Here is a 26711-nt window from a genome sequence, read left to right on the forward strand (position 1 = left end):
GGTAGAGACGGATAGCAACCACGTGATCAGTAAAAATCGTGTATATTCACGTGAATTTATTTTCCGGAATTCCGTACGCCGTCATAGAGTAGTTGAAAAACATAAAGGGGTTCCGAAAGTACAAGTTGTTGCTGTGACTGACTCGATGATTGAGGGGGTCGTCTCGACGAAAGATAGAGACAGTTGGCTATAGTTTAGATTAGGAATACGTCAATGTAATAATAGTGGACCAAATGTTTCGTTCGTGCAGAATGGCACTTTTTACCTCACGACCATGCATAGCTGCGCTACGTAAACAATTTTACAAAGTTGTTGATGTAGCGTGATCGTGATGTCCGACTCCGAGTACGAGTGCTGCGAGTTTCAATACTGTTTATGTAGTCATTGAGAGTTTAAACAAAGTTTCTTCTGAGAAGAGAAATTCGATGGATGCATTCAACGTGGATAACGAGATTATAATTTCGTTTGGTAAGTGAAAAAATATGGCAAATTAAATTTGTATTCAACCCACTTTTCCTCTGCTATTTCACAACGTGATTTTATAATAACATCTATAAACACACAACTTGGAGATGTTTCATTTTCTTTGCATTTATATATTCCATATGTGCCCAAAATATAACTCCTACAAGCTCATGTAATTGTAAATGAATATCATGTATATGCCACATTTAAAAAAATAGGGCTCTCAGCCTCCCACAAGTTTTTTTTTGGAGGGGGGGGGGGTGTTGCACTAAATTTCTATTTGGTATACATGATAGTACTTATAGTATCTTGAAATTTCATTGACCTAAGATATATTTCAAATCTGGGGTTTCATGTTTCACACAAGCATGAAAGTCTACAATTTAAAATATTAATATTTTGTAAAATCACAAGTCCCCTCATAGGCAAATGTATGTATTGTATGAACATAAGATATATATGTCCTTCTCTTGACCCACACTTGGTAAAGGAGACATGTCTGATAAATCTAGAGTTGACTTGTTTTGATATTATTAGAATGAACTGACAGTTTATCGTATGAAAACATATTTGTCATCTCATATTGCAATATGATAATCATGATGTTTATTCACCTCATTAAAGGGGGGGGGGGGGGTATGGGGTATGTACAGTTTAAATAGAAGTTAGCTATAACAATATAAAGTAAATAACAATCATTCAGATGTACTACTACTGCAAGAGTTCACATTGCTGCACTGCACACATTTAACATAGTGTTACATATGTAATACTGATTTCAGACAAGATTTTAAAAATTAACATAATAAATGTAATTTTCAATATATCAGTATTTTAAAGTTCACTGAAGATGCATTGAGACACACAATTTTAAAATTGACATTGTCTGACACAGTATAATTAATGATTAATACTGACTGTTAGTGATGGGCAATCGGACCAAAAACCACAATCGATTATCGACAATAATCGGACACATGTACTCGATTAATAATCGATTATAATCGGAATTGGCATTTAAGTGTTTCCCCCTCAAATGAGATGTAACAGAACCATTAAATGTATGGAAACATTTGAATTCTTCTTTGTTTCATTTGTTCACTGGTAAATAAATCAGAATTTATCTATAATCTCAATGTATCAAAGACATCAGAGATAGGCTCCTTTATTTGACTGTTGAATGTCGTTGTTACTGTCCTTCATATCTCCCGCCATTTTGTTTGCTTATTTTTGATCGGGTTTGACATACAGAAAATAAAATTTGAACAAAGTTGAAGTGATTTCCGGATTTTGTTTGGTCAACGACGCGATGTCGGCGACTTATATTTTGTAATCGATTAGTAGCATCGTAGGTATCTGAATGACCGACAATCGATCATCGGCGATAATCGTTTCATCACTACTGACTGTGCAAATATTAATTATGATGATTTTTTCCCTAAGTATCATCCTAAGGACAAGTGCAAGTTGAAATGGATTTCGAGTCAACAACTTCAACAGCAATTTGCCTTGAAAATCAGCAAGAAAGGTACAGTATTTTCTAAGATATAATTTTTTATTTTAACACCAGACATTTGTAAAGGCTATTCTTAGTATATTAAATAATCATATTCATCTTTTTTTTTTTCAATATTTGAATATACAGAATATATTTTAACAGGTACTTCATTTACATTGATGATGTCATATCCCCTGAACCCCACAACTTTACAGGTTACAGAGAAAATTCAAGAACTTCTGCACAATGTGGGACTCGGATAGAATCAATAATGTATTTGTGAGCCCAGATATATTGTGCAACATACTAAAGTGTGAATTTAGTTGAAAACAAGTACATGTACTCATGTATACTATTATATGTCTTTCTTAAAGACAATAATATTGCATAAATGTAGATGAAGTGTCATTGTTGATTATTCTAAGTTTTTGATATATCAAAATCAGTAAACATTTCTAAATGAAAATAAAATACCAATTTTATAACTTTTAATCAATGTGTTTGAATTTCTCATTTTCTAACACCCCCCCCCCCCCCCCCCCCCCCCCCCCCCCCAACACATTCAGTGCATATATACCGTGAACTTGGAGAAATTACAAATAGATAATGCAGTATGCATGCATTCTGAGTTATCCAATAGCGAGTTTTTGTTTCAGTGTGAGACTACAAGTAGGACTCATAAACTTATGAAGATACATATATATTTGTGAGAGCAAGATAGGTGATATGGGCCTCGAGATCCATGGGTCGAGCCTCGGTGGTGGTCTAGAGGTTAGAGCATTCGCCCCGCATGCAGAAGGCCGGGGTTCGAATCCCGGCCGCGACAGACCTAAGCCGTTAAAACAGGTAATGAAAGTTCCATTGCCAAACACTCGGCATCAGATGTGAATGTCACGGGTCCTCGGATATGATCTTAGAAACGGATTCCCAGTGTCACAGTAGGTGTGGCACGCTAAAGAACCCCCACTGCTCAATGGCCGTAAGCGCTGAGCAAAGGCCTAAATTTGAAGCCCTTTACCAGTCTTGGTGACGTCTCCATATGAGGGGAAAATGCTCGAGAGAGAGAGATAGACGTTAAACAAGATACAACCGGCGCGAGCCCCCCTAAAATTTTCAAGTTTAAGGTAAATCGTGGTATGTTGTTTAGAAAAATGTATACGATAAAAGAAGCAATAATTTCCTCCACTCTCGGAGAAATAAATGTCTGACAAAACATTTTGATTTATTGAATTACTCTTAGACCCCTGCCTCATACAGTCCCCCCCCCCCCCCCCCCCCCCCCCCGATTACAGTTTCCGCTCCGCTCCTGAAATAGCTTATAGAAACCTTCTTATTGTCGTGTTTCAATTCTCAGAGGTAATTTGGGATCGAATGCTTAAACATTTTAAGTTATTAAAAAGTCAGTAGTTTATCTCTGCTGGCTAAATCCTTCTTCTCAATGCGCCGAGTGCAATTCATGATGTCTATGTTCCTGCTCATTCTTTCTCCTCCATACCATGCAGTATATTAAAGGGGTTGGGATGTAATGGAGACATTTGTTTTAACAAATATAAATTGTATTTCTATTTTTTGTGGGGGTTTTTATGTGGGAAAACTCTAATATTAATCATCAAATGTGATGACATATGATAAATTTATATTCTGAGTGTAAGTGCACAAAGGTCAACAACGAGAACTACAACAAAGTATAAGCTAAAATTTGAAATACATACTTTCTGTATTATATTTATTAATTTAAAAAAGGTATTACAAAGAATCTTCGAATTTTAGCAAGCTTTTTTTGATGGATTATTTACAACATCTTTTAATAATTCTTTTTCTTACGAAAATGTGTAGTTTGTAAAAAGGGGGGTGGGGTTAGGAATTTTTTGCTAGTTCCATATTGAACCCCATTATGGTGTATAATTTTTTTCTTATATTTAACTTACTAGTAGACTAACCACTTAATGAAATAAAATAAGAAATTTGATGGGTAATTTTTTTGCAGCTAAAGCAAAAGTATGACCCTGTGTGCAAATATTGTGCACTATTTGAAGGTAATAGGCCAATGTAGCTTTGTTGAAGTAATGTTGTTGCATGTTAACAATGATTGCTGAACTTGAACTTGATGTGTAATATACAATTATGTGAAAGGTTGTTTGAAACCATATATGACAAGTTATGATCCTTTTTACAATAAAAATGTTATAGCTCTATTTGTATATTGCTCTCTACTTATTTTTCTTCACTTTTTACGCTTTGCAAAGACTAAAGAAGGTGCTATTAAAATTGCCATATTTCTCAAAAACAAGGTCGATTACCAACATTGATTTTTTAATATGTTTTATATCAAAGCTTCATCATAAACATATATCGAAATTTAAAAAATTCAATGGTTAATTTTTTTAGCATCAACCTATCAATCTCTACCTTAATAATATGTAAAAAAAAAACAACAACAAATCAATCAAAGCCCAAATGAATGATAGGAATATATTGTTGATATACATCATATTTTGAGACACATGAGCATTGCATGGTTGGCAAAAGACTACCACTTAAATTCAATCATATTTTTCTCAATAATGAAGTAGATATCAAGCTTTGTTTTCATTTCACAAGAAATTCTTTTCTTGTGTTATTCGTACAATAGTGTTATTAGCACAATACACATAAAAAGAAGCCCAAATGAACGAAATGAAAGGAAGATATTGTTGAAATACAACATATTTTGAGACATATTAGCATGGCTTGGTATGAGATAACTACAGCTTACTCTTCTGCGAGCTCCATACTGGATGTGAGGACTTTGTTGACGGTTGCCGTCTGCTGGACGACGAGAGCATCCTGTTCCTGCTGTTGAGCTTCCTCCTCCTCCTCAAGTTTCTGTAGTTAATAGATAGTATGTACTCAGTAAGACTTATAGATAGTATGTACTCAGTAAGACTTATAGATAGTATGTACTCAGTAAGACTTATAGATAGTATGTACTCAGCAAGACTTATATATAGTATCAATCTACTTATATATAGATAGCATATACTCAGTTAAACTTATATATAGTATCAATCTATTTATATATAGATAGTATGTACTCAGTTAAACTTATAGATAGTATGTACTCAGCAAGACTTATATATAGTATGTACTCAGTAAAACTTATATATAGTATGTTCTCAGTAAAACTTATATATAGTATGTACTCAGTAAGACTTATAGATAGTATGTACTCAGTAAGACTTATATATAGTATCAATCTACTTATATATAGATAGCATATACTCAGTTAAACTTATATATAGTATGTACTCAGTAAAACTTACATATAGTATGTACTCAGTAAAACTTATATATAGTATGTACTCAGTAAAACTTATATATAGTATGTTCTCAGTAAAACTTATATATAGTATGTACTCAGTAAAACTTATATATAGTATGTACTCAGTAAGACTTATATATAGTATGTACTCAGTAAGACTTATATATAGTATCAATCTACTTATATATAGATAGCATATACTCAGTTAAACTTATATATAGTATGTACTCAGTAAAACTTACATATAGTATGTACTCAGTTAAACTTATAGATAGTATGTACTCAGTTAAACTTATATATAGCATGTACTCAGTTAAACTTATATATAGTATGTCCTCAGTAAAACTTATATATAGTATGTACTCAGTAAAACTTATATATAGTATGTACTCAGTTAAACTTATATATAGCATGTACTCAGTTAAACTTATATATAGCATGTACTCAGATACACTTATATATAGTATGTTGTACTCAGTAAAACTTACATATAGTATGTACTCAGTTGCACTTATATATTGTATGTACTCAGTAAAACTTATATATAGTATGTACTCAGTAAAACTTATATATAGCATGTACTCAGTTAAACTTATATATAGTATGTTGTACTCAGTTAAACTTATAGATAGTATGTACTCAGTTACACTTATATATAGTATGTACTCAGTAAAACTTATATATAGTATGTACTCAGTAAAACTTATATATAGTATGTACTCAGTTAAACTTATATATAGATAGTATGTACTCAGTTAAACTTATATATAGTATGTACTCAGTTAAACTTATATATAGATAGTATGTACTCAGTTAAACTTATATATAGTATGTACTCAGTAAAACTTATATATAGTATGTACTCAATTTAACTTATATATAGTATGTACTCAGATAAACTTATATATAGTATGTACTCAGTTAAACTTATATATAGTATGTTGTACTCAGTTAAACTTATATATAGTATGTACTCAGTTAAACTTATATATAGTATGTTGTACTCAGTAAAACTTATATATAGTATGTACATTCTATATATAAGTTTAACTGAGTACATGCTATATATAAGTTTAACTGAGTACATACTATATATAAGTTTAACTGAGTACATACTATATATAAGTTTTACTGAGTACATACTATATATAAGTTTAACTGAGTACATACTATATATAAGTTTAACTGAGGACATACTATATATAAGTTTAACTGAGTACATACTATATATAAGTTTTACTGAGTACATACTATATAAGATAAGATCTTATCTTATCTTATCTTATATAGTATGTACTCAGTAAAACTTATATATAGTATGTACTCAGTTAAACTTATATATAGTATGTACTAAGACGGCGTCTACTAGTACATTACACACACACAGATACACTTATAGCTAGTATGTATTAGTAGATTGTACTGACCATGTTTGCAAGCTTAATGCAGTTATAGATAGTATGTTTGACTCACTTAAACATATTGATAGTATATATAAATTTACTGATATAAATGCTATTATGTTACACTTATAAATTATCTGATAGTATGCATAAACTTACACTTGTGAATTATCTGATAGTATGCATAAACTTTCACTTATGAATTATCTGATAGTATGCATAAACTTACACTTATAAATTATCTGATAGTATGCATAAACTTACACTTATGAATTATCTGATAGTATGCATAAACTTACACTTTTAAATTATCTGATAGTATGCATAAACTTACACTTATAAATTATCTGATAGTATCTACAAACTTACACTTATAAATTATCTGATAGTATGTATAAAATTACACTTATAAATCATCTGATAGTATGCATAAACTTACACTTATAAATTATCTGATAGTATGCATAAACTTACACTTATAAATTATCTGATAGTATGTACAAACTTACACTTATAAATTATCTGATAGTATCTACAAACTTACACTTATAAATCATCTGATAGTATGCATAAACTTACACTTATAAATTATCTGATAGTATGTACATGTACAAACTTACACTTATAAATTATCTGATAGTATGTACAAACTTACACTTATAAATTATCTGATAGTATGTACAAACTTACACTTATAAATTATCTGATAGTATGCATAAACTTACACTTATAAATTATCTGATAGCATGTACATGTACAAACTTACACTTATAAATTATCTGATAGTATGTACAAACTTACACTCATAAATTATCTGATAGTATGTACAAACTTACACTTATAAATTATCTGATAGTATGCATAAACTTACACTTATAAATTATCTGATAGCATGTACATGTACAAACTTACACTTATAAATTATCTGATAGTATGTACAAACTTACACTCATAAATTATCTGATAGTATGTACAAACTTACACTTATAAATTATCTGATAGTATGCATAAACTTACACTTATAAATTATCTGATAGCATGTACATGTACAAACTTACACTTATAAATTATCTGATAGTATGTACAAACTTACACTTATAAATTATCTGATAGTATGTACAAACTTACACTCATAAATTATCTGATAGTATGTACAAACTTACACTTATAAATTATCTGATAGTATGTACAAACTTACACTCATAAATTATCTGATAGTATGTACAAACTAACACTTATAAATTATCTGATAGTATGTACAAACTAACACTTATAAATTATCTGATAGTATGTACAAACTAACACTTATAAATTATCTGATAGTATGTACAAACTTACACTTATAAATTATCTGATAGTATGTACAAACTTACACTTATAAATTATCTGATAGTATGTACAAACTTACACTTATAAATTATCTGATAGTATGCATAAACTTACACTTATAAATTATCTGATAGCATGTACATGTACAAACTTACACTTATAAATTATCTGATAGTATGTACAAACTTACACTCATAAATTATCTGATAGTATGTACAAACTTACACTTATAAATTATCTGATAGTATGCATAAACTTACACTTATAAATTATCTGATAGCATGTACATGTACAAACTTACACTTATAAATTATCTGATAGTATGTACAAACTTACACTTATAAATTATCTGATAGTATGTACAAACTTACACTCATAAATTATCTGATAGTATGTACAAACTTACACTTATAAATTATCTGATAGTATGTACAAACTTACACTCATAAATTATCTGATAGTATGTACAAACTTACACTTATAAATTATCTGATAGTATGTACAAACTTACACTTATAAATTATCTGATAGTATGTACAAACTTACACTTATAAATTATCTGATAGTATGTACAAACTTACACTCATAAATTATCTGATAGTATGCATAAACTTACACTTATAAATCATCTGATAGTATGTACAAACTAACACTTATAAATTATCTGATAGTATGTACAAACTAACACTACTACTGCATAGATATAGCGTCGGGTGAGTATAATAATGGTCACTAAGGTATCAAATTCAAACAATATTTCATTCACAAATAAGTAAATGGGGTGGGGCAGCAGGCACAGTCTATTTTAGCCCTCTCCCTATGTATGTGATAGGGAACATTTTGCATCGACAACGAATTAAAGAGAATGATGGTAAAAGTTGGACACATAACTTAAGTTTATAGATAACAAAATGACTGATGAAACATCCAGTGTTATACAGATAATCCTCAGAGTGTACATTCACCACTTGTCCTTTCATCAGAGAATATTTTGCAGCATTTTAATTACTTACTGCCATTCTGTCATTTAGTCTTTCTTTCAGTCTCGCTGCAAACTTGTTCCTTTCTTCCAATCTGTCCTCTGTATTTACAAAATCCATAATACAATAACAATGTTAAGATACAAGTAATGATAGACTTATCTCTATTGTTGTATTGTACAGTAACAGTGTTAAGATACAAGTAATGATAGACTTATCACTATTGTACTGTACAGTAACAGTGTTAAGATACAAGTAATGATAGACTTATCACTATTGTACTGTACAGTAACAGTGTTAAGATACAAGTAATGATAGACTTATCACTATTGTACAGTAACAGTGTTAAGATACAAGTAATGATAGACTTATCACTATTGTACTGTACAGTAACAGTGTTAAGATACAAGTAATGATAGACTTATCACTATTGTTATACTGTACAGTAACAGTGTTAAGATACAAGTAATGGTAGACTTATCACTATTGTACTGTACAGTAACAGTGTTAAGATACAAGTAATGGTAGACTTATCACTATTGTACTGTACAGTAACAGTGTTAAGATACAAGTAATGGTAGACTTTTCACTATTGTACTGTACAGTAACAGTGTTAAGATACAAGTAATGATAGACTTATCACTATTGTTATACTGTACAGTAACAGTGTTAAGATACAAGTAATGGTAGACTTATCACTATTGTACTGTACAGTAACAGTGTTAAGATACAAGTAATGGTAGACTTATCACTATTGTACTGTACAGTAACAGTGTTAAGATACAAGTAATGGTAGACTTATCACTATTGTACTGTACAGTAACAGTGTTAAGATACAAGTAATGATAGACTTATCACTATTGTTATACTGTACAGTAACAGTGTTAAGATACAAGTAATGGTAGACTTATCACTATTGTACTGTACAGTAACAGTGTTAAGATACAAGTAATGGTAGACTTATCACTATTGTACTGTACAGTAACAGTGTTAAGATACAAGTAATGGTAGACTTATCACTATTGTATTGTACAGTAACAGTGTTAAGATACAAGTAATGATAGACTTATCACTATTGTACTGTACAGTAACAGTGTTAAGATACAAGTAATGATAGACTTATCACTATTGTACTGTACAGTAACAGTGTTAAGATACAAGTAATGATAGACTTATCACTATTGTACAGTAACAGTGTTAAGATACAAGTAATGATAGACTTATCACTATTGTACTGTACAGTAACAGTGTTAAGATACAAGTAATGATAGACTTATCACTATTGTTATACTGTACAGTAACAGTGTTAAGATACAAGTAATGGTAGACTTATCACTATTGTACTGTACAGTAACAGTGTTAAGATACAAGTAATGGTAGACTTATCACTATTGTACTGTACAGTAACAGTGTTAAGATACAAGTAATGGTAGACTTTTCACTATTGTACTGTACAGTAACAGTGTTAAGATACAAGTAATGATAGACTTATCACTATTGTTATACTGTACAGTAACAGTGTTAAGATACAAGTAATGGTAGACTTATCACTATTGTACTGTACAGTAACAGTGTTAAGATACAAGTAATGGTAGACTTATCACTATTGTACTGTACAGTAACAGTGTTAAGATACAAGTAATGGTAGACTTATCACTATTGTACTGTACAGTAACAGTGTTAAGATACAAGTAATGATAGACTTATCACTATTGTTATACTGTACAGTAACAGTGTTAAGATACAAGTAATGGTAGACTTATCACTATTGTACTGTACAGTAACAGTGTTAAGATACAAGTAATGGTAGACTTATCACTATTGTACTGTACAGTAACAGTGTTAAGATACAAGTAATGGTAGACTTATCACTATTGTACTGTACAGTAATAGTGTTAAGATACAAGTAATGATAGACTTATCACTATTGTACAGTAACAGTGTTAAGATACAAGTAATGATAGACTTATCACTATTGTATTGTACAGTAACAGTGTTAAGATACAAGTAATGATAGACTTATCACTATTGTACTGTACAGTAACAGTGTTAAGATACAAGTAATGATAGACTTATCACTATTGTTGTACTGTACAGTAACAGTGTTAAGATACAAGTAATGATAGACTTATCACTATTGTACAGTAACAGTGTTAAGATACAAGTAATGATAGATTTATCACTATTGTACAGTACAGTAACAGTGTTAAGATACAAGTAATGATAGACTTATCTCTATTGTACAGTAACAGTGTTAAGATACAAGTAATGATAGACTTATCACTATTGTACAGTACAGTAACAGTGTTAAGATACAAGTAATGATAGACTTATCTCTATTGTACAGTAACAGTGTTAAGATACAAGTAATGATAGACTTATCACTATTGTACTGTACAGTAACAGTGTTAAGATACAAGTAATGATAGACTTATCACTATTGTACAGTACAGTAACAGTGTTAAGATACAAGTAATGATAGACTTATCACTATCGTTGTACTGTACAGTAACAGTGTTAAGATACAAGTAATGATAGACTTATCACTATTGTATTGTACAGTAACAGTGTTAAGATACAAGTAATGATAGACTTATCTCTATTGTACTGTACAGTAACAGTGTTAAGATACAAGTAATGATAGACTTATCACTATTGTACAGTAACAGTGTTAAGATACAAGTAATGATAGACTTATCACTATTGTACAGTAACAGTGTTAAGATACAAGTAATGATAGACTTATCACTATTGTACAGTACAGTAACAGTGTTAAGATACAAGTAATGATAGACTTATCTCTATTGTACTGTACAGTAACAGTGTTAAGATACAAGTAATGATAGACTTATCACTATCGTTGTACTGTACAGTAACAGTGTTAAGATACAAGTAATGATAGACTTATCACTATTGTATTGTACAGTAACAGTGTTAAGATACAAGTAATGATAGACTTATCTCTATTGTACTGTACAGTAACAGTGTTAAGATACAAGTAATGGTAGACTTATCACTATTGTACTGTACAGTAACAGTGTTAAGATACAAGTAATGATAGACTTATCACTATTGTACTGTACAGTAACAGTGTTAAGATACAAGTAATGATAGACTTATCACTATTGTATTGTACTGTACAGTAACAGTGTTAAGATACAAGTAATGATAGACTTATCACTATTGTACTGTACAGTAACAGTGTTAAGATACAAGTAATGATAGACTTATCACTATTGTACAGTAACAGTGTTAAGATACAAGTAATGATAGACTTATCACTATCGTTGTACTGTACAGTAACAGTGTTAAGATACAAGTAATGATAGACTTATCACTATTGTTGTACTGTACAGTAACAGTGTTAAGATACAAGTAATGATAGACTTATCACTATTGTACTGTACAGTAACAGTGTTAAGATACAAGTAATGATAGACTTATCACTATTGTACAGTAACAGTGTTAAGATACAAGTAATGATAGACTTATCACTATTGTTGTACTGTACAGTACGATTCTATTGATAAAGTATATGTTGGCCCCTTTGTAACAATTAAGGGATATCACAGTTAGTAATGATCATTTATTTAACTTCGTCTATAATTATCTGTGATTTCACATTTTTAATAAACTCGTCATGATAGCTCAATAGTTAGAGGGTTCAGCTTTGCTTAGAAACTGGAAGGTCTTTAGTTCAAATTGTGGGGGGGATTATACGACATGTGGGGGTGAGATTATACAACATGTGTGTGTGTATATGTGTGTATGTGTATGGGGTGTGGGGGATGTCTAGCCAGCTCAGAAACGCCAAAAATCTTGAATGTTTTAAATGTCTGTTAAAAACTCATCTTTTCTGTCAATCCTATAACCTTTAAATAGCTATGTGCTGTTGAATTTAATGAACTTTGGGCACATTTGTGTTTTAGATTCCTTTGCGTGGTTTGACTTGTTTGTTTTTCATATATTTAGGACGTTGTATGCTTGCATCATATTTTATACTTTAAATTGTCTTGATTTGTACTTTTTATCCATTATGACATAATGTTGCATTCATGCTTATATGTGTAAGGATTATTCGTTGTGTATTCTATGGTTTTTCTTTTAATTATCAATTGTAAATTTTAGTATGTTGTACAGCGCTTTAGAGTATTTTTAGATAAGGTGCTATATAAGTGTACTTTTATTATTATTATTATGTACAATAGTTACCTTCGTACTGTTGCATCCTCTTCTTGTGTGCCTTGATCAGTCTGTCCACATCAAACTTGTGATCCACTCCTACGACTTCTGTGATTGTGGTAACCACTTTTTCATTATGATTCTCAATCTCCTTTTCCTTCACCTCCATTGCTTCCTGTAATGCAAAAATCTTATGACTGTCCAATCAATGCCACCTTAACAAGAGGGGAAATTAGTCTTATAAACGTCCAATCCAAGCAGCCTTAACAAGTGAGGAATGTGGTCTTATAAACGTCCAATCAAAGCAGCCTTAACAAGTGAGGAATGTGGTCTTATAAACGTCCAATCAAAGCAGCCTTAACAAGTGGGAAATGTAGTCTTATAAACGTCCAATCAAAGTAGCCTAAACAAGTGAGGAATGTAGTCTTATAAACATTCAATCAAAGTCAGAAACGTTACAACTAGAGCAAGCATCCAGACAGCTGTAGTAAGACGCTTCTGTATATACCTAATGACTCCCCACTCCTACAGAAATCCACCCACTCCTACAGAAATCCACACACTCCTATATATACCTAATAACTCTCCACTCCTACAGAAATCCACACACTCCTATATATACCTAATAACTCTCCACTCCTACAGAAATCCACACACTCCTATATATACCTAATAACTCTCCCCTCCTACAGAAATCCACACACTCCTATATATACCTAATAACTCTCCACTCTTACAGAAATCCACACACTCCCATATATACCTAATAACTCCCCACTCCTACAGAAATCCACACACTCCTATATATACCTAATAACTCTCCACTCCTACAGAAATCCACACACTCCCATATATACCTAATAACTCCCCACTCCTACAGAAATCCATATGTTCTCATATATACCTAATAACACCCCACTCCTACAGAAATCCACACACTCATATATGTAAGACTCTAAAGTGCGATGGTCACTCCAAAGTGCGATGGTCATGCCAAAGTGCGATGGTCTGCGCCAAAGTGCGATGGTTTGTTAACGTTACGGACGCCAAAGTGCGATGGTCACGTCAAAGTCCGATGGTGCGGAGTTTAGTAACGTTTGTGACGTTATGTCATTGTGACGTCATTCTTAACGTCTTTCAAAATGAAACCGAATAAATGCAACACGGACGACAGCAACGGCAAGGTTTACACTGTTGAGGATAGTGAGAACGGCAAAATACATTTGTTGTCGAACTATCTACTTCGCCAAAACATTCTTTAATTCATGATCATTTATTACTTGTGACGTACACATAATAAAATCATGGGGATATGCGATAATGCAAAACATTCTTCACGATTTCGCGCTGGAAAATTTTGTGTTTATTACCACGACAACTAGATGGTAACGAAATAAGTTGAACTTCTTATTTTTTATGCATGGATTTTGCACTGATATTTTAGTGAAACAACACATGGTTGGTTACAGTCTGTACCACAACACTGTGTCGTTTACAAAAACCAATGGATTTCGGCATGTCACACCATCGCACTTTGGCATGTCAGATCATCGCACTTTGGCGCATGAGTGTGGACCATCGCACTTTGGCGTGTCACACCATCGGGGTTTGGCGAAGACTATCAGGGTTTGGCGTGATCATCGCACTTTGGAGTCCCATTGCACTTTGGAGTCTTACATATATATACCTAATAACTCCCCACTCCTATAGAAATCCACACACTCCTACAGAAATCCACACTCCCATATATACCTAATAACTCCACACACCTACAGAAATCCACACACTCCCATATATACCTAATAACTCTCCACTCCTACAGAAATCCACACACTCACATCTATACCTAATAACTCCCCACTCCTACAGAAATCCACACACTCCCATATATACCTAATGACTCTCCACTCCTACAGAAATCCACGCACTCCCATATATACATGTACCTAATAACTCCCCACTCCTACAGAAATCCACACACTCCCATATATACCTAATAACTCTCCACTCCTACAGAAATCCACACACTCACATATATACCTAATAACTCTCCACTCCTACAGAAATCCACACACTCCTACAGAAATCCACATACTCCTATATATACCTAATGACTCCCCACTCCTACAGAAATCCACACACTCCCATATATACCTAATAACTCCCCACTCCTACAGAAATCCACACACTCCTATATATACACCTAATAACTCTCCACTCCTACAGAAATCCACACATTCCCATACACACCTACAGTGACTTACAACAATGTTGTTTTCATTTTTGTCTTCATTGATGTATTGACTTATATTAACTGACAAGTCAACATTATATATGTTCTTATCCTTGACCAATGAAATCTCCCGTAATATCGCAGCTTACAGCTGTTATCTACTGTCACTCACCATGCGGATTTTGTCCAGTGCCTGTAATTCGTCTTGGTCCAGTTGGAGTTCTTTTTGATCCATTTCCAGTTGGTGTTTCTCCTTTAATTCCAGATAGTTCTGTAGAAGAAGAATGGATATTAGTATCAGTATAATGAGGCAGACAAAAGTCATACTGCTGAAAAAATGAAGTACCGTAAATCTGGATATTTTGGCGTCGATTTATTTTTGCGAATTTGAGAAAAAACCCTGTACATTTATTTGTGTGTTTCTTATTTTTGCGAATTTTTTCTGGAGCTAAAAATAAATCGACATATAAATTCCATTGTACGAATTTATGTCATTAATTCAGTTCTGTCAACCCAGCAGACATTTGTTTATATGTTGATAAAGACCCTCGCTAGGCATGAATGCACTGAAAACTAAATTACGAAATTTAGTTATGTCTTCTTCTATCTTTTAAAAGTAATGACAATATACCCAAACTATCTACGGTATAGGATATAGTTGATAAAACGTGAACGTGTATGTTTAATAAAATCAATTTATTCTATTTCAAAAGTTTAATACAACTGACTATCGAATTGGTGGATCTATGATTTTTTACGGTAGTTTTATTTTTGAGAATCCAACTGACTCGCAAAAACGCTAAAAATTAATTGACAGCAAAAATAACCAGATTTACAGTAGCTCATCAAACCGTACTAACATTGATATTCATAGCAGGTTTAACTTTTACTGTTTTTGTAGAAAGGGCACACATACAAATTTAAATCCTTCATGAACAAATAAAACTGAACTACAATAAAGAATAAGAATTCCTCACCACAAAACCAAGCCCCCACAATCATGAATATTTTATTTCAAACCAGGAAAAATCTGCTCTACGAAAACGTGTGACTAAACAGTAGTTCTATCCTAGTAATCAGCCGTGGTTGTATGTGAGAGGGTATGGTGGTCGCCCGCTCGGACACGTGGGTTTTCTCCCACAAAATAACCCCCTAGCACCAACAACCATGCAAGTCAGTAAATAGCTAGTATATAGCTAATGTTCATTGTTGTTTATATGTCTGACTTTAGAGATAAAGATTATCATTATAGTAAACCCTTACATCTGCCAGGCCTTTTGTGTCTGTGGATTTCTCCGTGTTCTGTAAGAAGAACTGCTCTTCCTTTTCCTGTTCCTGCGAGAGTTTCTGCAGTTCCCTTCTCCGGCGCTTAGCAAGTTTTTCCTCCAGAGCCAGCTGTTGTCTCTGACATTCTGAAAACAAAAATCCTCAGAGTATAAGTTTATAGAACGGGTGACATAAGGTATATACACCCCCCTCCCCCCCCCCCCCCCCCCCCCACTCCTTCTAATATAGATAAATGCTTTCAGAATTTTACAGGAAAATAAAAATTAAAAGTTTATATTTGAAAAGCTAGCCTAACATGATACTAATTTCTTTACCCAGATCTCTGGCTTTGGTCAGTCGGTTGAGGTCCTGCATGTACTCATTAAGAATCTGGTTCTTTTTCTTCTCCTGGAGTTTCCCGTCCTGCACCAGCTGTTTGAGAGCATCTTCGTGACTCTCCACATTCTGAATGACAACATCAGTCTCCTGTTGGTCCTGAAGCTTTCTCATGGCTATAATCTGTCTGCGCTTCGCCAACCTCTCCTCAAGTGCCTTGGTATAAAAACATTAATGTTTATAACGCATGTACTCTATATATCATGACATAAGTCATTTAGCTCCTACATATCTAAGCATTATCTGTATTAGTATATATAAATGATTTCCATGCATTCATACCCTTTGTTGCCGTAACAACTGTAGTGCTTGTTTTCTGTCAACCTCTGACATTTCTGATAACAACTTTTCCATCAAGGCATCGATCTGTAAAGAGAATCAGAGAAGGGAAGTCACAGAGATGTTAAATTGATGAGAGGTCTCAGTGGGGCTAAATTGATGACAGCCCTCATAATAAGGCGGCGTTAATGGAAGCTCTCAGTGGGGCAAATTTTTTGGCAGTCATTGCTGGGGAAAATTGAAGGGAGCGCTCAGGGAGACAATGATGGAAAGTCTTTGTACAGCTGAATTATTTGTAGATCTCCATGGACAAATTGAAATGAGGAGTCCAGCTGTGGACATACTTTATGGCAGTCCTCAGTAAGAAGAAACTGATGGGAGTTCTCAGTGAGGAGAAACTAATGGGAGTTCTCAGTGAGGAGAAACTGATGGGAGATCTCAGTGAGGAGAAACTGATGGGGGATCTCAGTGAGGAGAAATTGATGGGAGTTCTCAGTGAGGAGAAACTGATGGGAGTTCTCAGTGAGGAGAAACTGATTGGAGATCTCAGTGAGGAGAAACTGATGGGGAGATCTCAGTGAGGAGAAACTGATGGGGAGTTCTCAGTGAGGAGAAACTGATGGGAGTTCTCAGTGAGGAGAACCTGATGGGAGATCTCAGTGAGGAGAAACTGATGGGAGTTCTCAGTGAGGAGAAACTAATGGGAGTTCTCAGTAAGAAGAAACTGATGCGAGTTCTCAGTGAGGAGAAACTGATGGGAGTTCTCAGTGAGGAGAAACTGATGGGGAGTTCTCAGTGAGGAGAAACTGATGGGGAGTTCTCAGTGAGGAGAAACTGATGGGGAGTTCTCAGTGAGGAGAAACTGATGGGAGTTCTCAGTGAGGAGAAACTAATGGGAGTTCTCAGTGAGGAGAAACTGATGGGAGATCTCAGTGAGGAGAAACTGATGGGAGTTCTCAGTAAGAAGAAACTGATGGGAGATCTCAGTGAGAAGAAACTGATGGGAGTTCTCAGTGAGGAGAAACTGATGGGAGATCTCAGTGAGGAGAAACTGATGGGAGTTCTCAGTGAGGAGAAACTGATGGGAGTTCTCAGTGAGGAGAAACTAATGGGAGTTCTCAGTGAGGAGAAACTGATGGTCAGTGAGGAGAAACTGATCGGAGTTCTCAGTGAGGAGAAACTGATGGGAGTTCTCAGTGAGGAGAAACTAATGGGAGTTCTCAGTGAGGAGAAACTGATGGGGAGTTCTCAGTGAGGAGAAACTGATGGGGAGTTCTCAGTGAGGAGAAACTGATGGGAGATCTCAGTGAGGAGAAACTGATGGGAGATCTCAGTGAGGAGAAACTGATGGGAGATCTCAGTGAAGGAAACTGATGGGAGATCTCAATGAGGAGAAACTGATGGGAGATCTCAGTGAGGAGAAACTGATGGGAGTTCTCAGTGAGGAGAAACTGATGGGGAGATCTCAGTGAGGAGAAACTGATGGGAGTCCTCAGTGAGGAGAAACTGATGGCAGTCCTCAGTGAGGAGAAACTGATGGGAGATCTCAGTGAGGAGAAATTGATGGGAGTTCTCGGTACGACAAAAGCAACGGGTAGTATTAATGCTATAATTTGAATTAGAAGTTTATAAATCTTTTTAACAAGGTATGAAAATGATTTTTTACCAACTCTATCCCTTATATATGATAGTTTGGTGATGTATAGCTTGGCATCACAGACTGATTCTGGGGCCTATCTTTAACATGTATGACTCAATGGTTGTACAGTAACTAACAGACAGAGATGTACAGTAACTAACGGAGATGTACAGTAACTAACAGACAGAGATGTACAGTAACTAACAGTAACTAACAGACAGAGATGTACAGTAACTAACAGTAACTAACAGACAGAGATGTACAGTAACTAACAGACAGAGATGTACAGTAACTAACAGACAGAGATGTACAGTAACTAACAGACAGATATGTACAGTAACTAACAGACAGAGACGTACAGTAACTAACAGACAGAGATGTACAGTAACTAACAGACAGAGACGTACAGTAACTAACAGACAGAGATGTACAGTAACTAACAGACAGAGATGTACAGTAACTAACAGACAGAGATGTACAGTAACTAACAGACAGAGATGTACAGTAACTAACAGACAGAGATGTACAGTAACTAACAGACAGAGATGTACAGTAACTAACAGACAGAGATGTACAGTAACTAACAGACAGAGACGTACAGTAACTAACAGTAACTAACAGACAGAGATGTACAGTCACTAACAGTAACTAACAGACAGAGACGTACAGTAACTAACAGTAACTAACAGACAGAGATGTACAGTAACTAACAGTAACTAACAGACAGAGGTGTACAGTAACTAACAGACAGAGATGTACAGTAACTAACAGTAACTAACAGACAGAGATGTACAGTAACTAACAGACAGAGATGTACAGTAACTAACAGTAACTAACAGACAGAGATGTACAGTCACTAACAGACAGAGATGTACAGTCACTAACAGTAACTAACAGACAGAGATGTACAGTAACTAACAGACAGAGATGTACAGTAACTAACAGACAGAGATGTACAGTAACTAACAGACAGAGATGTACAGTAACTAACAGTAACTAACAGACAGAGATGTACAGTCACTAACAGAGATGTACAGTAACTAACAGACAGAGATGTACAGTCACTAACAGTAACTAACAGACAGAGATGTACAGTAACTAACAGTAATTAACAGACAGAGATGTACAGTAACTAACAGACAGAGATGTACAGTGACTAACAGACAGAGATGTACAGTAACTAACAGTAACTAACAGACAGAGATGTACAGTCACTAACAGACAGAGATGTACAGTCACTAACAGACAGAGATGTACTGTAACTAACAGACAGAGATGTACAGTAACTAACAGACAGAGATGTACAGTAATTAACAGACAGAGATGTACAGTAACTAACAGACAGAGATGTACAGTAATTAACAGACAGAGATGTACAGTAACTAACAGACAGAGATGTACAGTAACTAACAGACAGAGATGTACAGTAACTAACAGACAGAGATGTACAGTAACTAACAGACAGAGATGTACTGTAATTAACAGACAGAGATGAAATAAGTCTGTGTCGGAATACACTGCACTACTTTCAGCGAATAATCCAGCATGATAAGAGTGCAGTACTATGACTAGTGTGTAGTACTATGAATAGTGTGTAGTACTATGACTAGTGTGTAGTACTATGACTAGTGTGTAGTACTATGACTAGTGTGAAGTTTATAGTTTTCTGATGTACTACCTCTTTATCTGTGAGTTCTGATTGCTTGCTGATCTCCTTTTTGATGAAGTCACCTTCCTCCTCATGAATGCGAGCCTGTGCAAAAAAGGTAACAAATGTAATATTAACGAAAATAATAATAAGATGAGGATGAGATATAAGCCTTGTTAATTATGCATATAAATATACACTGGAAAGTACTCAAACCTTTTATCATCATCTGCATTTTTAAAAAATAATTACACTGGGCATGACCCATTTATGTAATACAGTATATCATCAAATGTCTATGAACAGTTTTTCCAAGTATTTATAACGTACCAATTTCTGGTTGGTTTTTGCATCTAGTCGTTCCAGCTCATCCTCCATAACAGAGGTATCCTTGTCTTTGACATGACACTGTCTGATAATCTATAAAATGAACAAATAAAATCCTTAAACAACCGAATGATATGTTCATATCCTGTAAAAACGCTGACATTCTTTAAGCTTCTGTGATATTGTTTTTGTTCTAGATTGAATTTCATGTTGCGTGTTAGAGAACCAGCACATTAGAGAACCAGCAAATAGTTCCACACCTGGGTTTGTTCTAGAGACCCATTAAATGATCTCACTAACCCATGATCTCTTATGAAAAACATTTGAGGTTATTCTACATAAGATCCCTTTGATCCTAAGATCTTTCCAAGTTATACGTTTCATTGAAAATTGATTAATTTAGTGATTATTTTGTCCCGATGTCTTGAGACAGCTGTATATGAGCCGCCTCCTAGGAACAGCTGATTATTTTAGCGATTATTTGTCCTGATGCCTTGAGACAGATTTATATGAGCTGCCTCCTAGGAACAGCTGATTAATTTAGTGATTATTTTGTCCTGATGTCTTGAGACAGCTGTATATGAGTCGCCTCCTTGGGACAGCTGACAGAGAAATTTCCTCCTACCTGTTCCTCCTCCTTCCTCTCATCCTCCAGAATTTTCCTCCTGTTTGAAAGATCCTCCTTCAAATTCCTCTCAATAATTGATCGTGCCTGTTCTCCGACTTTCAGTTTCTTCAGCTGTTTTTTAACCATGTTATACAGAACCTACAAAGAAATTTTATTTTACAACCTTATTCTACATTCTGCAGTCATCTGATAAACAAGAGTACCGCAAACGATACATAATACACCTGTGAAAATTCTTACATGGGATGTTTTTCTTCAGCCATAATTTGTAGAACTTTGCTTCAGGTAGTATGAGCCATCATAAAGACTGTGACATACTTTCTTTGCATTGTATGAATAAAGGGTCTTAGCTTAAAACTGTGACGAGAGGTAGATAGACAAACCAAGATTTTTGTCTGTAAAATATTTCCCCATATTTGACACCCTGTAAATATTTAAAACATCAAAGAACATTAAACATTGTTAAGAATCAAAATCCTTGCACTATGCACATCTTCAAGTTATTTACAAAGACCATAGCTTCTAAACTGTGAGAGGAGTTAAAAGGACAAACCATGCCCTTTATTTAATATGATATTTCCTCAAAATGGACTAAGTTCAACAACCTTTAATTTTCTCAAAATTTGAAGAAAATCAAAATCCTTGCCACATGCACATCTTCCACACCCATACAAATACTCTGTAAAATAAGAAGGTTCTCACTTGAAAACTGTGGAAGGGAAAATAAAAGACAAATCATGTACTCTCTATGCAATATTTCCTCCAAAACAGATTAAGTTCAACAACCTGTAATTTTCTCAAAAATTGAAGAAAATCAAAATCCTTGCCACATACAGATCTCCAATACCCATATAAACACTCTGTAAAAAAAAAAAGAAGGCCCTCACTTAAAAATTGTAGGAGTTAACCGGGCAAATTATGTGCCCACCAAATAACAATAATTTTCAAATAAAAGAGCAAAACTCCTGCAAGAGAGGTTGAAATGCATCAAAATTTCAACATGATCTAGAGTGATTCACAAAGAAGTTACATAGCAAGTTTCAGCTTCATATGTGAAGGAGAAATGAAATTTGAAACAGAAAACCCTGAATGGACGGACAGACAGACGGATTTACTGAAATCGTTGTACCATAATATGTTCTGTCTAAAGACAGGCATATAAAAACCAATATTAGAATTTTCCTAACATTTTTATCACTGCTGTTTATCCCAATTTTAGAGAAGGTATGAAAATTGACAAGATCACAAAATGTAACTAAGGGCAACAAATATGTCATCATGTTCAATGTTACAACAAATATATCATCATGTTCAATGTTACAACAAATATATCATCATGTTCAATGTTACAATGACCGATGACTGAACTAAAACAATCCATTATTCATCATTTTCTACTTGCCTGATCTTTTGCCAGCTGTAGAGCTAAGGCTAAACTTTCAACTCTCTTGAGGTCTTGTTTCATCATCTCATTTTCAGCATCCTCACTAGAGATAAAATAAAAACAACATTGTAATGATAAAACAATGGATCCCCCACAACACCAGCAGTTATGTGTATCCTGTACAGTCATGTGTATTTATTAGTTTATTGCCATGACTTGGTTCAGTCTGAAACTTACCTGTGAAAGTTTGCCATAATGTTGAGTATCTGACACTTACCTGTGAAGTTTGTCATGACATTGAGAAACGCAATATTTACCTGTGGAAGTTTGTCATGACATTGAGAAATGTAATACATGTATTTACCTGTGAAAGTTTGCCATGACATTGAGAAATGTAATATTTACCTGTGAAGTTTGTCATGACATTGAGAAATGTAATATTTACCTGTGAAAGTTTGCCATGACATTGAGAAATGTAATATTTACCTGTGGAAGTTTGTCATAATGTTGAGAATCTGACACTTACCTGTGAAGTTTGTCATGGTGTTGAGAATCCGGGGCCCGTTTAAAAAAACAACTTAGGACAAAGTCGCAAATCTTAAATTGTATTACACTGTTATTACTTTGAGTGAATGAAGTAAAACTTTTTTGGGGTTTAATTCTCAGCATTTTAAAAACAAAGTATTTTGCATTTGGAGTGAATGATCTTACAATAAACTGGAAAATTCCAGAATGTAAAAATGATCATATTGTCATAAGTTCTTTTGTAAAACGCGCCCCAGACACTTACCTGTGAAGTTTGTCACGACGTGTTCCAGTCTGACACTTACCTGTGGAAGTTTGTCATGATTTTCCCCAGTCCATCAGTCCCTGAGAGTGCTGGTGTGACCAGTAAAGGTCGACTCTCATCCTCCTCACCAGATTCTCCCTCAATCTCCCTCTTTGTGACTTTCTTTCCACCTCTGCCAGACTTCCCAGTCTGACTGCGGTCTGTCTTGTCTCCAGGAGATTTTTTCTTGACCAGATATGCTGTTGTTTGGGTAGTTTCTGCTTCCTTTAACATGGCTTCTTCATCTTCTTGTCTCTGCAATAATTAATAAATGATTTGAAAGTAATAAAAAAATTCTTTTTGCTGTTCAGGCCAATGATTTTAATCAGTTATAAGGCACAAAAACTGACTTGTTTTCATTCTTCTCACATCTTTCTAAATCATTTTTCTATGAAATTGTTTTGTGATCTGTATTTAAGAGATTCAATAGATTGAAGTTTTTAGTTCATGCTGATTATTGAATCTGGATATACCAGTGACTCTGAATCAATAGTTTTGTATAGCGTAGGCCTGGGCCTGAAATCTGGATAATCTGATATCATACGAATTCTGGAACAATATTAGTATACCACATGTCTTTTGTTCATCATGCTGATTATTGAATATGAATATTATATATAAAATAAATTTTTAGAATCTATGATATATAATGGATATTTGTAGAATATATACATATCTTCAAATGTTTGAATAGTTTTGTTGAATTTGAGAGATAAAAAGGATGAAAAACAAAAAAAACTTACCTTTTTCTTCTCCAGATCTTTCAAACAGAAAGGAACACATATTGCTGTGAAAAGCGCACCAAGAAATAATCCAAGAAAAAAAGCACCTGCCATCCATGCCGAATCGACTGAGAAATCCTCCTGTACTAAATCAACAGTGACTGGCACACACATTTCACTGGGATAGAAGTTGTAGTAATTCCCCGAGGATGCCATGGTTGGTTGTTCACTCTTCCTTCAAATTATTGTCATCTGCTGTTACATAGATAATAATGTGCTTACTTACTGGATCATTTCATAACAATAAAATGAAGATCCCATATATTACATGATCTCTTTATCAAATGATTGCTCTGTTGAAGGTAAATATGTACTAATTGATTTTTTGTTTGTTTCCAAAATACCATGGTCATGATGGTTACTGTATCTATAATCATGGCAATAACTTGTGTAAATTATGTAAACTATTTGATTTCATACAAGATGAAAGAAATAGGTCAAACTTTTTAGTTCATTCTTAATTAATTTAACTCTCAAACATCTTCTGTTGGCCTAGTAAATAATATACATTGCATGGACATGCCTTCTGAATTTAACGTGGTTGGACAGAAAACAATGGCATCAGTAAGTTTTGACATAATTAAACTTCATCGAATAATTAAGCTAATTTAAGATATGTTCAGATTAAATTCATTATGTAAAGCACTAAAGTTTAAAGTTAAACATGCACAGATCCGAGAATTGCTGGGAAAATAGTATATGATACGCCAATAAGATTTTTATAGTCACATATGGCCAGCACTCAGCTCGTTTTGGAAAGAAAGTGCAAAAAGACAGGCTGTATTTTGAATTTATATCTCTACAAGTGTATTTTTTTTTTTAAATGCATTTTATTTTTGTTTCATTTTATCTATAGAATACCAAAGTATTTACATCTTTATTAAAATCTAACATAAAAATTGGAGCATATGTACCATATATACATACATGTACATACTCATTCATAGTCAATTCATTCACATAACAAATTACAATTCAATTCATAATATTGTGTGTACCGATCCTAATGCCTGAGATGAGCAGGGATGTGACTGAATTCCTCAGAAATCAAAGGAAAACTGGTCAAAAAGGGAGGAAAACACCTCACCCTTCCTGGAAAAATATCATTTCAGTGCCATGCACTTTAAATCAAATCCACAGTGTTTCATTTTTTTTGAAAATTGAGCAAATCAGAGGATTTCCTCTGAAAAGAGGAAAAAGCACACCCCTGGACGAGGAGAGAAAAGTAGTTCAGTTTGTAAATGGCGATATACTTTTTAATAATGTGCATCATTGCATGCATTCGAGATAGTCTGAAATATCTAACGTTTTCCTGGCTTTTTTATGATTTTGATATTTACTGTGCCAGGAAAACGTCAGAACCGGTGCCATTACGTAAACTGGAAATTCGCTGCCTCCATCTGGAGGCGGCATTCTCGGGCCGATTTTAAATACTTGCAAGCCGAATTTAATGTTAAACTCATAATTAATCAATAAAACGATGCTTCTTGTACTTACTAATATCGATTAAAAGAAAACATCACTCCGAAATTCGATAACATAAGCACACAATTGTAGTCAACCGAATTTTCGCTGTCATTTGAGCGAACGAGTCGCATGCATGACTCAAAACAGCTCGACTGTTTGTTAAAATGTTTTCATGATCAGGCTGCTAATGTGATTAAAGAACCAATAAAATCGATATTAGTAAGTACAAGAAGCATCATTTTATTGATTAATTATGAGCTTAACATTAAATTCGGCTTGTAAGTATTTAAAATCGGTCCGAGAATGCCGCCTCCAGCTGGAGGCGGTGAATTTCCAGTTTATGTAATGGCGCCGGTTCTGACGTTTTTCTGATTTATTCCTTATTTATGATTTTGATATTTACCGTGCCAGGAAAACGTCAGATATTTCGGACTAGCATTTGAGATAGTGATCAGTTAACAAACTGATGACAATAAATTCCACAGAAATTCTTAAAGAATATATATCTTTCAATGAAATAAAGATTTATATATCATATCAAATTATTTAAAGATAGCCCAAGATACAAGCTTTTAAGCAGGGAATGTAACTGGGAGGGATTCAAACCGGAACCCCCGGATCACTTCAAGCAGCTAGCAGGTGCTCGAACATTTCTTTTAATCTCTTAATTTCCCA

General features: G+C 33.9%; 1 protein-coding gene and 1 long non-coding RNA gene across 5 annotated transcripts in view; one reads left to right on the top strand and one right to left on the bottom strand.

Annotated features, from left to right (window-relative positions):
- Nucleotides 1-26711, bottom strand: part of LOC125657736 (trichohyalin-like) — a 36754-nt gene that overhangs the window by 9726 nt on the left and 317 nt on the right. The window contains exons 2-14 of one of the 4 annotated variants that reach the window (XM_056150554.1): nt 24531-24764; nt 23789-24042; nt 22977-23061; nt 21572-21712; nt 20950-21039; nt 20650-20724; nt 17336-17419; nt 16993-17209; nt 16655-16803; nt 15564-15662; nt 13189-13333; nt 9010-9077; nt 4719-4828 (exon numbers count right to left, since the gene is read on the bottom strand). In XM_056150554.1, the coding sequence (XP_056006529.1) occupies nt 4719-4828; nt 9010-9077; nt 13189-13333; nt 15564-15662; nt 16655-16803; nt 16993-17209; nt 17336-17419; nt 20650-20724; nt 20950-21039; nt 21572-21712; nt 22977-23061; nt 23789-24042; nt 24531-24725 (1712 nt within the window). In that variant the 5' untranslated portion in view covers nt 24726-24764. The remainder of the gene's footprint in view (nt 1-4718; nt 4829-9009; nt 9078-13188; nt 13334-15563; nt 15663-16654; nt 16804-16992; nt 17210-17335; nt 17420-20649; nt 20725-20949; nt 21040-21571; nt 21713-22976; nt 23062-23788; nt 24043-24530; nt 24765-26711) is intronic. The other 3 variants (XM_056150555.1, XM_056150557.1, XM_056150556.1) reach the window with 3 other exon arrangements.
- LOC125661787 (uncharacterized) lies at nt 107-2455 on the top strand. The gene is made up of 3 exons (XR_008798882.1): nt 107-468; nt 1909-1993; nt 2126-2455. It is a non-coding gene; the product is annotated as an uncharacterized LOC125661787 (long non-coding RNA).

The sequence above is a fragment of the Ostrea edulis genome, chromosome 9, assembly GCF_947568905.1.
Source record: "Ostrea edulis chromosome 9, xbOstEdul1.1, whole genome shotgun sequence".
In the NCBI taxonomy this organism is placed as follows: Eukaryota; Metazoa; Mollusca; class Bivalvia; order Ostreida; family Ostreidae; genus Ostrea; species Ostrea edulis.